This window comes from Urocampus carinirostris, chromosome 19 (assembly GCF_059441175.1).
Source record: "Urocampus carinirostris isolate Australia breed hairy pipefish chromosome 19, RoL_Ucar_1.0, whole genome shotgun sequence".
Classification (NCBI taxonomy): domain Eukaryota; kingdom Metazoa; phylum Chordata; class Actinopteri; order Syngnathiformes; family Syngnathidae; genus Urocampus; species Urocampus carinirostris.
In genome coordinates, this window is record NC_142367.1 from 8,191,216 (window position 1) to 8,203,929 (window position 12,714).

The window sequence follows — 12,714 nt, forward strand, 5'->3', positions numbered from 1 at the left end:
TATATAATGTTCTTATTTATTAAGTGAATGGTTGTTTTAAGGAGTTTATTCTCAATTGAATGTTCGTCTTATTAATTGAACTACAGTTTCTAAGAGTTTTTTTCTTTTCCAATCCTTCTTACACACTGTGTAAAGCCTGCGTCACTGGTATGCTGCAGGATCTCAAGAATGCCATAATTCAATTACAACTTCCCGCCTTTAAAAGAATAAAATTATTTCAATTATCGTGGGCACGTGAAAAAAAAACACTAATGGGAGCTTGATAACATTCATACAATGCTTAATTGTCTCATTTAAGAAAATAGTCTATTGAGATGTTATTTGATTTTGTAGTTTTGGCGGAAATTGTAACTAGCGTCTCTGAGAACTTGACACTCGTTGCAGTCACCAGGAAGTCAACAAAAACGACGGGGGAACCGAACCCTTCCGACCCGGTTCTCTTGTCGGCAAAGGGAACCATGAAAAGCCGAATCTACGCCTGTGTGCTGTTGATCGCCCTGGCGGTCTTCTTGTTCGGGGCGACGCTCGTTTTGGGTCCCAAGCAGACCGGCGGTTCCGTTTCGACCATCGGTCACTTCCAGCCGCCCTTCTACAAGCTGGACATCACCTGGCCCAAAAACGCCGAACTCTTCACCGGCAGCGTTTTCGGCGTGGCCGTCAACCAGTATGCCGGCGTGGTGTACGTGGCGCAGAGAGGTCGGTCCCGAATGGAACCCGAACTGGGACCTTTATTGCCGCCTAATGCCGCTGCTTGATCTTCAGGTGACGGCGTGGCCAAGGTCTTGGTGTTCAGCACTGAGGGCGACTTCCTGATGAGCTGGAACAGCAGCACCCTGGAGATGCCTCACGGGATCTTTGTGGCCAACGCCCGCTCCAATCCCACCGTTTGGGTCACGGACGTGGGAAGCGGTCCCTATGGACACTGCGTCAAACAGTACTCGCCGTCTGGGAACCTCCTGCAGGTCAGTGAGCAAAAATAAGAATTTGAAAAGGCGTCTTAATTTGGGTTAAGGTGGGGTGCGTCTTTTGAAGTGTTCTATGGAATAGAATAGAATGGAATATAATATAATGGTCTTTATCGCCATTGGTATTGTTAGGAATTAAATATTAAACTATACCGTTTACCAAATTGTTCAAATTAGTTATCTGACTCCATTAACCAAACACAACCTACATTCACCTAACAATGAACGCTCGTTTCTTGATGGAAAAGATGAACAAGAGACCGGCATTTCCACACGAGGGCAGATTTAATTTCTTAAAGCCACATTTCAAGTCACATTTATTTATGTAGCCCTTAATCTCAAAAATGTCTCAAAGGACTGCACAGGATTACAATTACAAAATTACACAATTACCTGATCTTAACCCAGCATGCGGGCAAGGAACAACTCCAAAACCTCAGTGTGAGGAAAAAAGAGAAACCTTGAGAAAGGACCTCACATGCGGTAATCCCCCTTCCAGGATTGGCCAGGGTGAATTACAATTAGCATTACTGTACACAGAATAGTAAACATTGGGTAAGATGAGCTGGCTATATGGAGTTCACTTAGCTCAAGATGAACAATTGAGCTAAGTGAACTCCATCAAATACAGCCGAATTAGTGTCGTCGGAGTCTCTGGGAAGCCTCTGTTCAAGTCCTTTAGCTTTCTTCTTATTTGCCATCTTCTCCCCGCATAATGGCGCACCTGCTCCTCCCATGGTCGTGCTAGGGAAGACCCCCTGGGCTTCACCACCTCCTCGCCGAAGGACGTCGCGATGTCTGTCCTTGTGCGTCTGGCCTTCTCAGTCAGCACTCACAGGAAATCTGTTATCAGAAATAGGTCTGATGCATTCCACACAGGCTAAACTTTCTAATGTACCTTGAAGAAAAACAGTCAGTGAATATCTTGCATTAAAGTCAATAAATGTAACTTGTATTCAATCGTAAAAAATCCCTTACAGTCAAATGTATAAAATCCTTCAATGTGAACATTGTTAAACATTGTATGCAACAAGATTAGACACGGAACTTCAGGGTAAAACATGATGAAGGGTTGCATGGCACACGACCTCTCCCCTTGTTGTGCTGTGGGCTTAATGCTCGGTGTCAGGTTGGGAAGAGCGAAGTGGAATAAATGTTTGGTGAACGTGAGTGAGTCCTTGACTCTAGCCACCGCCCACTAAAGGAATATGGCTTCAGAATATAGATAGATAGATCAACATTGTCAAACATGGTATACAATGAGATTAGACATGTCTCTCCAAGGTAAAACATGTATTAAAGGCTTTGAAGATTAGAAAAAATCAAATCTAATCAGGATAAATATAATTAGGATTGTCTTTATTGTCATTAATATCAAAATTGCTTAGGCCAGCGGGGGAGCCTTAGGTGGGATCGACCCAGATAATGTGGAAACATGGTATGCAATGAGATTAGACGGGGCACCCCAGGGTAAAACATGTAGTATAAAGACTTTGAAGACCAAAAACACCATCAGGATGAATTGGCAAAAAAAAAATAATCACAATGTAGTGCTTAGAAAACTGGAATAGATTCTAATAATGATGCAATGAAAAATAATTGTGCATTGTAACAATAATGCAATAAAAAGAAGTTTGGGGTGTCCATAAAAAGTAAAAGGTAAATATTTTTTCTATTAAGTGTGCTCAAAAGTTAATTCCCACTGAGCTCAAAGATGCTCAAAAATGCTTTATTTTCCATTGTGCCTCTCTGCTTTTATCTTAATTTTAGCAAAGCTGTTGGGGGCAGAACACACATGGTAGGAGGAATGAGGGTAGGGGAGTGCTGGAGATTGACATAAGGCCTCCCCCCCTACAGGTTTTCATTTTGTTTTGGACCACGAAAATGGTTTATGTAAAAAAGGCCTTCTGCCAACCCAAACCCCAAAAAATGAAAAAAGAAAAGTTGATTTGAGCAGTTCTCAGGAATACATGTTCTTGCACGGCATCATGAACGAGCTGACCAAGGCTGCAATGATGACACAAGCCAGGAGATGGCAGCAGCTTGTAAAGTAGTTCCAAATTCCGTACACCGCCTCTAAAAACGTTAAAAGTTGAAACATTTGTACTTTCTCCTTTATTTTTTCTTCTCAGTCACGATGCAACAAACATCTTATCTTTTAATGAACAAATCAAGTAAAAAAAGGACGATGACCGGTGGAAGTGAAAGGCTTATATAAGACCCGCCCCCAGAATAACTTTGGACAGTTCTTCTTTCAATCATATCGACAAATTCTCATATCTTACATCAATATAACAATCATTTGTGTGTCCATTTATAAATGATCCAAATATATGTTTAAAAGGGTTTGGTTCAATGCCTGAATTCTTTTTCTATCGGTGTGATTTAAGTTTAAGTTTTGTTTATTCAAAAAGTGGTCAAGTATGTTCCATAAACTCATGTCACATACTACAGTGGAACCTCGGTTCTCGACCATAATCCGTTCCAGAACCCTGTTCGAAAACCGATTTGTTCAATCACCGAAATAGTTTTTCCCATTAAAAGTAATGTAAATCATTTTTAATCCGTTCCAACACCTTGAATGTTTACCATGAATGTAAACATGAAGCTAACCCAGGCTAATCGTACGTTCGCGTTAACGTAATCTTCCGTACGAAAGATTACGCTAACATGAACGTGTACAAATAAATGAATCTGGTCGTTTACACGTCATTTAGCACCCGGGTCTCCACAACAAGTGGCTTGCGCTTCATTGGAAATGGGGCTCTGTTACAACACCCTGAATGTTTTACGTAAACAAAGCTAACCCAGGCTAATCGTAAGTTCGCGTTATCGGAATCTTCCGTACGAAAGATTACGCTAACATGAACGTGTAAAAATAAACAAAGGGTAAAGAAAAGAATTATGAATAGGATTTCTTACCTTTGTGGTGCTCAGCAGAAGCCATGCTGTATGTATAGCAAGATCGGAAACTCGCACACCATCTTCATATTTTGCTATTATTTCTTTCTTAAATGCAATAGTTGTACGCACTACTCTTCTTTTTTCACCTGTAGCAACTTTGCTGCTTGCACCGACCTTCTTCGGAGGCATAATTAGGGGCTAAAACACTTGGTACACCTATATTAAAAGCGAAAGCAAAACGAAACGCGTCCGCACGTAATAACAGTTCTTCACGAGGGGTGGGGGCAATCTACACGATCTACACCCGTACGCCGCTCAGCATCGCACCCTAGCGTACCAGCGTTCGAACTCCGATTATTTGACCGAACAGCGAAGCAAGAATTTCTCGAAATTTTTGGTCGAGAACCGATTTGTTCGAACTGTGAGGCGTTCGAAAACCGAGGTTCCACTGTATAATATTTTAGCTAAAGCTAATTCTCAATGTCTGCCAACAGAAGGGTTTTTATAGAAAAAACGACATAAAATACACAATATTATAAAACAGACAATCCTCCCACAGGTCCCTTTCCTCTCATAGTTAGTCTGTGCCTTGCAATAATTACATTTTATTTCTATTATTCTTAAGGTTTTTTTCATTGTATTTGAGCCATTGTGTGTGTCTTTGTATTAGGGCTCTCGGGTTGTTGGGTGGGGAAAAAGGAAGTTTATTGTCTTATTGTACACTTTTTTAATACAAAACTTTGTGTGGCATTTCTTTTGCAGCTAACGTTAGCATGCGAGGATTGCAACATGACGAGCGGAACTTGATTTTATTTGATTAACTATGCCCAAATGAGTAAAATCATCCCTAAAGCTTTATTGTATTAGTTGAGTGAATATGGATTTACACATGAACCAATTCACCACGCTATACAAACTCAACACTGTCCTCTAGCGCCCAGAGAGAGCATTTGGTTTGATTTTATTCAAAGAAATTATATCTTTTTGATAATAATGACCTAGAGATTTGCTTCTTTTTTTTAAAGACTTAGAAATTTGTAGCGAGTAGGATTAAATTATCAAACCGACTGGATCTGGCCCGCTGGCAGTATGTTTCACAGGTTAGTTCTTCACTAAGTTTAGTTGACCTTATCCATGGATTTTCTTCACATTTTCAGGTTCTGGGCACTCCAGGCAAAGCCGGCTCTGGCTTGAACCCACTACAGTTCGACCAGCCGGCCGAGATCTTCGTCCACTCCTCGGGTGAGATGTACGTGGTGGACGGCGATGGCGGCGCAAACAACCGTCTCCTCAAACTGTCCAAAGAGGGTCGGGTTCTCTGGGTGCTCGGCGAAAAGGGCCGTGACCCGGGCCAGTTTGACATCCCCCACAGCGTGACAGTGGACAGCGTTCAGCGGGTGTGGGTGGCCGACCGGGCCAACAACCGGGTCCAGGTCTTCGACGCGTTGACAGGGGACTGGCTGGGCTTGTGGGGGGGCTGCTTCGCCGGGGAAGCGCCTTACTCTGTGCGCTTTACCCCCGACCAAAACCACTTGGTGGTGGTCCAGCTCAACGCCGACCGCGTCTCCCTGCTGAGGGCGCCGGGGGTGGGCTCCATCGGCCAGTGCCAGGTGGCCGGCGCCGTCCGGCTGGCCGAGGGGACCCGGCCGCATCTGGTGGACCTGGACCTCAAGTCGGGAGATCTGTACGTGGCCGAGATCGGCGCTCGACAGGCCCAAAAGTTCACCCCCGTTGAGGCTTGACCAGAACATAAAACGGGTCGGGAACCTTCTTGAGTCAAAGAGACATGAAAGGAAAGTACAAGGTGTTTCAAAGAAATCGATATCCTTTGAAATATAAACATCACAGAAGGCACATGATAAAGGCAAATTAAATTCTAATGTTGAAGCTCATAAGATTTGTTCTTCAAAATCAGAATGAGAAATTCAAAAGCAAGAGGATTATGTGAACAATTACACAAATATAATCCAAATATAATCGATCCAAATCCAAACCTCTATCTAAACGATTCTGATATGTGCGTGCATTGGTATGTGACTTATAGAATCTGAATGGGCTGAACCGATGTTTGTGAAAATGTACACAGTTGTACCTAAGGGTTCTGGGTGTCAAGTCATGTTTATTTGTATAGCCTTTAATCGTAAAAAGTCCCAAAGGGCTCTACAGCCTATTACAGGCTACAGACCATTATTACTCCATTATCACACCCTGATCTAAAACCTACATGAGAGCAAGGAAAAACTCAAAACCCCAGTATGAGGAAAACGAAACTTTGAAAAGGTGTTTTTAGCTAAGTTTTTTTGTCAAGTCGGTTCTAATACATACCAACAAAAATGATAAACATGGTCTGGCAATGTCGGGCATTCTACTTGGGGGGCCGTGGTTTGTTGAAACATGGGTGTCAAACTCAATTGGAGGGCCAAAACTCGAAACCACACCTTTGGTCCCGAGCTAAACAGGATAAACATTTATTAAATACACTTAGAAATAAACTTAAGTTGTTAACATAAATACAAATTAAAAACAGACCGGTATATTATTCCAGAATGAACAAACCTAAACATTAAAAAAATTAAAATACTCTGCTCTCCATGAAAATATCTCCTGTCAAAACTAAAGAAATTCAAAATATGAACAATTTGTGCTTTTCACTTTGGGATTTTGTTTTGGAAAACGTCTGGATCTTCGTATTCTTCTTTAACTCTTCAAATTCATTCTCTGCATTCCGGTTTTTCAGCTTACTCTGATGTTTACATTATATTCCTTAATTACAGCCACATTAGTACATAGGTCTACCAGTAATGTCAGTAACCATATACAGTATTTAGCCTCCCATCGGTTTTAATAGGCTCCGTTTTCCGAATCAACGTTTTTTTTCTCGGCATTGTGAGGGTTTAGCATCCGTGTAATACACAGCAACAGAAACGTCACCCTGCTTTTCTCCATTTAGCCTTCTGTTACATTGTGATGGATAGATAGATGCGCCCCCGGGTAGCCTCTCTCCGCTTCCTGACGCTAAAGACTCACTGTGAATGCACCTGTCCATCTTGTTTTTCAACTGCTGACGTGTTGTTTTTCAGTAGATAGTTTTATGAGTGTCTGCGCTCGTCAGGCTGTAGCTAACCCGATTGATGCCGGAATGATTGCGAGAAGTCTTGCAGCTGCAGGGCATCTGAAGCGCTGCATTATGGGACCTGTAGTTTGAGAGTTAGATGTATATACAATGATTACACGGGTCGGATATAATTATACGCCGGGCCTCATCCGGGTGAGTTTGACACCTATTAAATATGCCATTAGGCCGAGCCAGTACGCATGTAGGCTTTGCTCATTGGTGGTGAGAGTTGGTAAGGCGGGGCAACTTTTTTTTGTAGCTCTTCGCAAAGGGATAAAAGTGCCGGGCAGGAGGGGTTGTTTGACTTGCAAGTTAGTTACTCCGGGTCCTTTTCAGACAAGCGATTAGTGATGCCAATTCCATCTCTTTTTCAGAACGCGGCACTTTCGGATCAGCTAACTAACAACCCCAACAACCTCCCCCAAGGAAAATGCCTGGCAAAGCTGGGCCATTCTATCCGTGTTCAATATTCGCACCGCCTGAGACTCAGTATAGTCAAGTCAGTAATCCAGATGGACCAGGCGTGCTCCTGTTGAAGACAGTGTGTTTCTAAATTGGCCACTTCTCTCATGATTACCTTTATGGCTTCTTCCTCTGGGGCTACATGAAGGGTGCGTGTTTCCTAGAGGTAAGATCGGGCCTAGAAAAATTCAGCCCGACCTAATCTGTAGGTTTTAAAGCCCAGTCCAGCCCGAGCCATTATTACTTATGAATTGAATTTGCCTTTATCATTTACTTTCTGTGATATTTACAGCTCAATGGATATACATCTTTTTTTAAACCCCCTGTTTTTGTGTTTTGAGAGCCACACCAACTATTTGAAGACAAAATTCAACAAAACTGCCGAAACGCTCTCTCCAGAAAAAAACTTTTTCTCCAGCATGTTTCCTTCACTGTGTGACGTTTGGTGATTTGATCAAATTTATATGATATTAATGCCAGAGCCTGCGTCCCATATGAACAACTATACCACTTAAATCGGTGTCCCTACCGCAGTTACTTAAAATCATTGATGCCCATTTTGTTGTTTTTGTCAGAAATAATGGTTTCAAAACATGGGGCGAGCAGAGTTATTTGAAGAAATGTCACAAAATATTGAAAATGAGGATACTATGTATTTAGGGGAGTGCGCTATGTGTGCATATGTCTGCCCGCCCCAACTTCCCACCCAGTGAAGTTGCTCTGGGAGCTTGGCTGGCGGATTCGTCCATTTACAGTTTGTTCTCTGGGTTTTCATTAACAGCGAACATAAAATTGTTTATCAAGCTTCCATATAAGGGATTCCTTAGAAACACACAGCCAAAACAAGGTCTGTTAGTGTAACACTGTGTGTGTACTGTAAACAGTAGTTGAAACAAAATATTCTGGACTGAGCCACCTTGAATTTATGCTTTGCATACATCCATGCATTATCTGCACTGCTTGTCCTCAGTAGAGGATCTGAAGCCCATTCCAGTTATCTTCAGGCAGTGGGCAGGTGACACCCTGAACTGGTCGCCAGCCAGTCTGAAGGCACACAAGGACAGACATCTCACTCGCTCATTCACAACTAGGGACAATTTGGAGCAGCCAATTAACCTGAAACGCATTTTTTTGGAATGTGGGAGGAAACCGGAGTGCCCAAAGTAAACCCATGCATGCATGGGGAGAACATGCAAATTCCGCACAGGAAGGCTGCTATCTGTATTTGATCCCATGACCTCAGAACTGTGGCAACGACGCTCTAACCATTCAACCGCCGCGCCGCCTGCTTTGCATAGACTAAACTTGAATAGTTTTGGAGCGTTATGACTTAATTTATTTCCGAACCAGATAATCTCATAGAAAGATCCATATCTGGCCCAGGAGCTGTACGTTCCCAACACCTGGTGAAAAAGTCCAAAAGTATACTTACTTTGGCCTCGGAGGACTTAATTGATCCAAAATCACTTGCAACTCCTCACAAGTGGTCGAGGTGAACTGTTTAAACTGCTGTATGATGTCTGATGCCAATTTTGTGGATTGATAGGTGCAGATTTTTTTTTATTTCGTCACAAACGGCAAGTTGTGTCTTTCACCACTAGAGGGCGACCTTTCACGTGGCACAACGCAGTCACAGGCAACGGGATGATTTTTTTTTCTTCATCGATTGTGCCACCAAGTGCTTTTATATCGGATATGTGCCATGAAGGACTGGGAATTTCTACTTTTTGGTTTCAATGGGGGAAATAAGAACATAAAATTATTTTGAGTGAGTTTTTCGATCAACTGCTAATAAATAATACCTGCTGAGACCTCCTCTGCTGGGCTAAAAAAAAATATCCGGACCATGTGATGTTAATGTTATTATTTCAATAAATATCAATTAAATCATTCCAAATTAGCTGTCAGGTTCCTTTCATTGGTTTTGCCCTGGTTGTGCTGCTTCCATATATTTGTGCTTTCACATTTAAGAATTTAACCAATCACGTTTCAGCTATTACTTGTTGCAAGGCTCAGATATCTGCCTTGAGGCCTTCACAAACAAATCTGAAGGACCTGTAGCATGACAGGTGTCGATAACGCTCTTGATTTAGCCAATCAGATTCTGAGTTGGCAAAGTGAGGGCCTTCTGGAAGACCTAAGAAAACGTCAGCTTGGGGGGCAGTAATAAACCAAATCCTAAAATGTATTCTACTAAATTATAATAACATTTATTTCTTCTCTTCAGAGTGTACTTAAGTAAACTTTTTCATACAAAGCAACTGTAAAGTCAAGCAACTCAGAATCTCTGAAAAATGAACAACAAAATGTTAATGAAAAATATTGACTTTTCAGTGCAACAACATATAAACTATGAAATACACAAATAAACCTTACATTTGTTATGTAAAACATTATTTCCGAGAAAAACACAGGAAACATTATATTTTTAAATATGTACAAAATACTAAACAATTTTAACTTTTTTTTACATTTAAAGTCAACAACAATAAAGAATATGCATACTGACCAATCACAAGAGAAAAAAAAGTGTCATAAAGGCAACTGGCTCTTGGTTGGTGGGGAGCCGGCTCGCCCACGAACAACATATCACTTAAGGCCATCACTGAAGGCTTAGGTGTGAAATGCACGGCCCGCCACTGATAAATACATTATTGTCAACCTCAGCCAATTGTTCCCCTTATTAATAATTGCAATTCCCCTCATCAAGTGATAATAAACCGTACAAACTCAATGTGGCACCCATTTTGTCACAGCAAGACAGACTATGTAGAACGGGGGTCTCAAACTTGATTTTATTGGGGCTGCTGGACCGGGGGTTTTGGTGAGGTTGGGCCGCATCACGTTTATAACATACTATTCTCAAATATCTTTTAGGAAAAAACGTTTATACAAAATAAGTTCCAAAAATAAAAAAGAAATATTGAGAATTTTCAAGGATGTGAGTGAAAAAAATTATTGTAATTCAGATGCTAGCCTTCAATTTTCTGAACACTGACTGTTCTGAACGTGGCTTGATGCAAAAAAAATTATCGGAACATTTAACTTCTATGACATACGAAGAAAGAAATACAGCCACGTTGTGTTTTATGACCGTGGTCAAACAGGTGAAACACAATTAACCTATGATATTTCTATTTTGTCCATCAAAGCTTGTTGATTAATGACTTTTTTTGTGTGCTCTGCCTAAATAAAGCCTATATCGATGACAAACAACCTTCCTTTTATTGCTTGATTACACTGCTCTCAGACCTGTGCTTTCATATTTAAGCATTTAGTCACACACATTTCAGGATTACATGTCACTAGGCCTCAGAAATCTCCCTATAGGCCTGCAACAGTTCATGTGAAGGTGTCACCGCAGCTTCACATAAATGTGATATCGTTTTTGGGTTCAGCCAATCAAATTTTGAATTGGTTCAAATTTGGATTCTGGAAGGTCGACAAAAACATATTCCGGGTAATACAACAGGACAAGCTCGACATTCAGTATGAACTTTGATGGTAATTGAAAAGAACTTAACGCAGTGGTCCGGAACCTTTTGGACCTTTAGAGCCATAAAAGCAAATATATTTCGATGATTTTTGAGAGAGAGCCACACCATCTATTTTAAGACAAAACTCAACAAAACCGCCAAACCCGCTCTCCAGACAAAAGCTAATTATTTTGATGATTTGATCAAATCTATGAAATAAGAATAATGCCAGAGCCTGTGTCCAAAATCAATATAAATATACAGCTTAAATTTCAACTCCCTCTTGGAGTTACTTAAAAGTATTGAGGTTCATTTTCAATTTCTGTCCTTTATAATGGTATCAAAACAAGGTATGAGCAAAGTTCTTTTGAGAAAATGTCCCAAATTTCTGCAAACGAGGATACCAATGTATTTACATTTAGTGCAGAGACGTAGGGCAAGGAGGAGGAGTGCACGCGCCCTGTCTATAGCTCACCCAATGAAATTGCTCTAGGACCTTTGCTAAAGCTTTTGGTGTTTAAATAACGTTGTGTGGCTCTTCATCATAGGTGTCTCAATGATGAACATAGATCGTTTAAGGAGCTTCTATATAGAGGATTATTTTGTGATTTTCAGCCAAAACAGGGCATTTTGGTGTGACACCTTGACCATAAACTTTAGTCGAAATTGTGTCCTATATATCTGGACCGAACCCAGATAACTGAATTGTCTCAGCTTCACATTCGGGACCATCGGGTCTACATGAAACACTACCTGATATAATGAGCCATAGGTACTTATGGAAAACAACAATGAAACAAGATATCGAAATTAAACAGGACAAACGAGACAGGAACAAAAACTGGAGAGAATAATAAACAGGACAAAAATAAACTGGAACGAAACTGGAAACTGATATTAAACAGGACAAAATAAACGGGAACAATACCGGACAGGAAGAACCAACAGGAAAACAGGACTGAGTCAGAACCCACGTCTTGCGGGGCAGAGGTTTGTTGACGGACTGACAAAGGAAGAATGAGACCACTGAGCTTAAATGGACGGAATCTGTCAATGAGCCACAGCTGGCACCACACGGGCGGGGCCAATTGGGCGCCATGGCAACTGTGACAAAAACATCCAGATGTACTTTAGTACAATGATATATTTTGGTCACATAATTCAAACTGTCCCTTTAAGAAATATTTTCCACCAAGATAAGAAAAACATAAATAAATAAACAAAGTCATATAAAATCTGCTTGAAAGGAAAACCCTTTTTTCCCTTTTTTAACGTATTATAAAATTGAAATACTACATTACACAATTTGAAATTTTAATATCAAAAATACTCCAAAAATAATACAAAAACACTTGGGAAATACTGCATAAATACCACTGCAGAAATACTATAAAAATATTTTTAAAATAAATCTGAAGTAATACTATAGATACTACATAAATGTTACAAAAATCAGACTGCAGTAACACAAGCAAAATACAACTACAGTAATTCTACAAAAGTAAATCTCAAATACAGTGGAACCTCGGTTCTCGACCATAATCCGTTCCAGAACCCTGTTTGAAAACCGATATGGTCGATCACCGAAAATCGTTTTTGCCATTAAAAGTAATGTAAAATCATTTTAATCCGTTCCAACACCCTGAACGCTTACCATGCACGTAAACATGAAGCTAACCCAGGCTAATCGTACGTTCGCGTTAGCGTAATCTTCCGTACGAAAGATTACGCTAACATGAACGCGTACATCTAAAAAAAATCAGGTCGTTTACACGTCATTTAGCACCCGGGT

At 40.8% G+C, this 12,714-nt stretch overlaps 1 protein-coding gene across 1 annotated transcript; it reads left to right on the forward strand.

Moving 5' to 3' along the window:
- The first annotated feature begins 268 nt into the window (after window positions 1-268).
- Window positions 269-9,346, forward strand: nhlrc3 (NHL repeat containing 3). The gene is made up of 3 exons (XM_088323975.1): window positions 269-696; window positions 763-962; window positions 5,027-9,346. Exons 1-3 carry the CDS (start codon window positions 315-317, stop codon window positions 5,609-5,611), a joined length of 1,167 nt encoding a protein of 388 aa, XP_088180101.1. The 5' UTR covers window positions 269-314; the 3' UTR covers window positions 5,612-9,346.
- The last annotated feature ends 3,368 nt before the right edge of the window (window positions 9,347-12,714 follow it).

Bases quoted from the DNA above. Each gene is read 5' to 3' on its own strand.
- nhlrc3 (XM_088323975.1), top strand. From the start codon at position 315: ATGTTATTTGATTTTGTAGTTTTGGCGGAAATTGTAACTAGCGTCTCT. The intron at 697-762 runs GTCGGTCCCGAA...CTTGATCTTCAG, and splicing joins GGTGTACGTGGCGCAGAGAG to GTGACGGCGTGGCCAAGGTC. The intron at 963-5,026 runs GTCAGTGAGCAA...TCACATTTTCAG, and splicing joins CGTCTGGGAACCTCCTGCAG to GTTCTGGGCACTCCAGGCAA.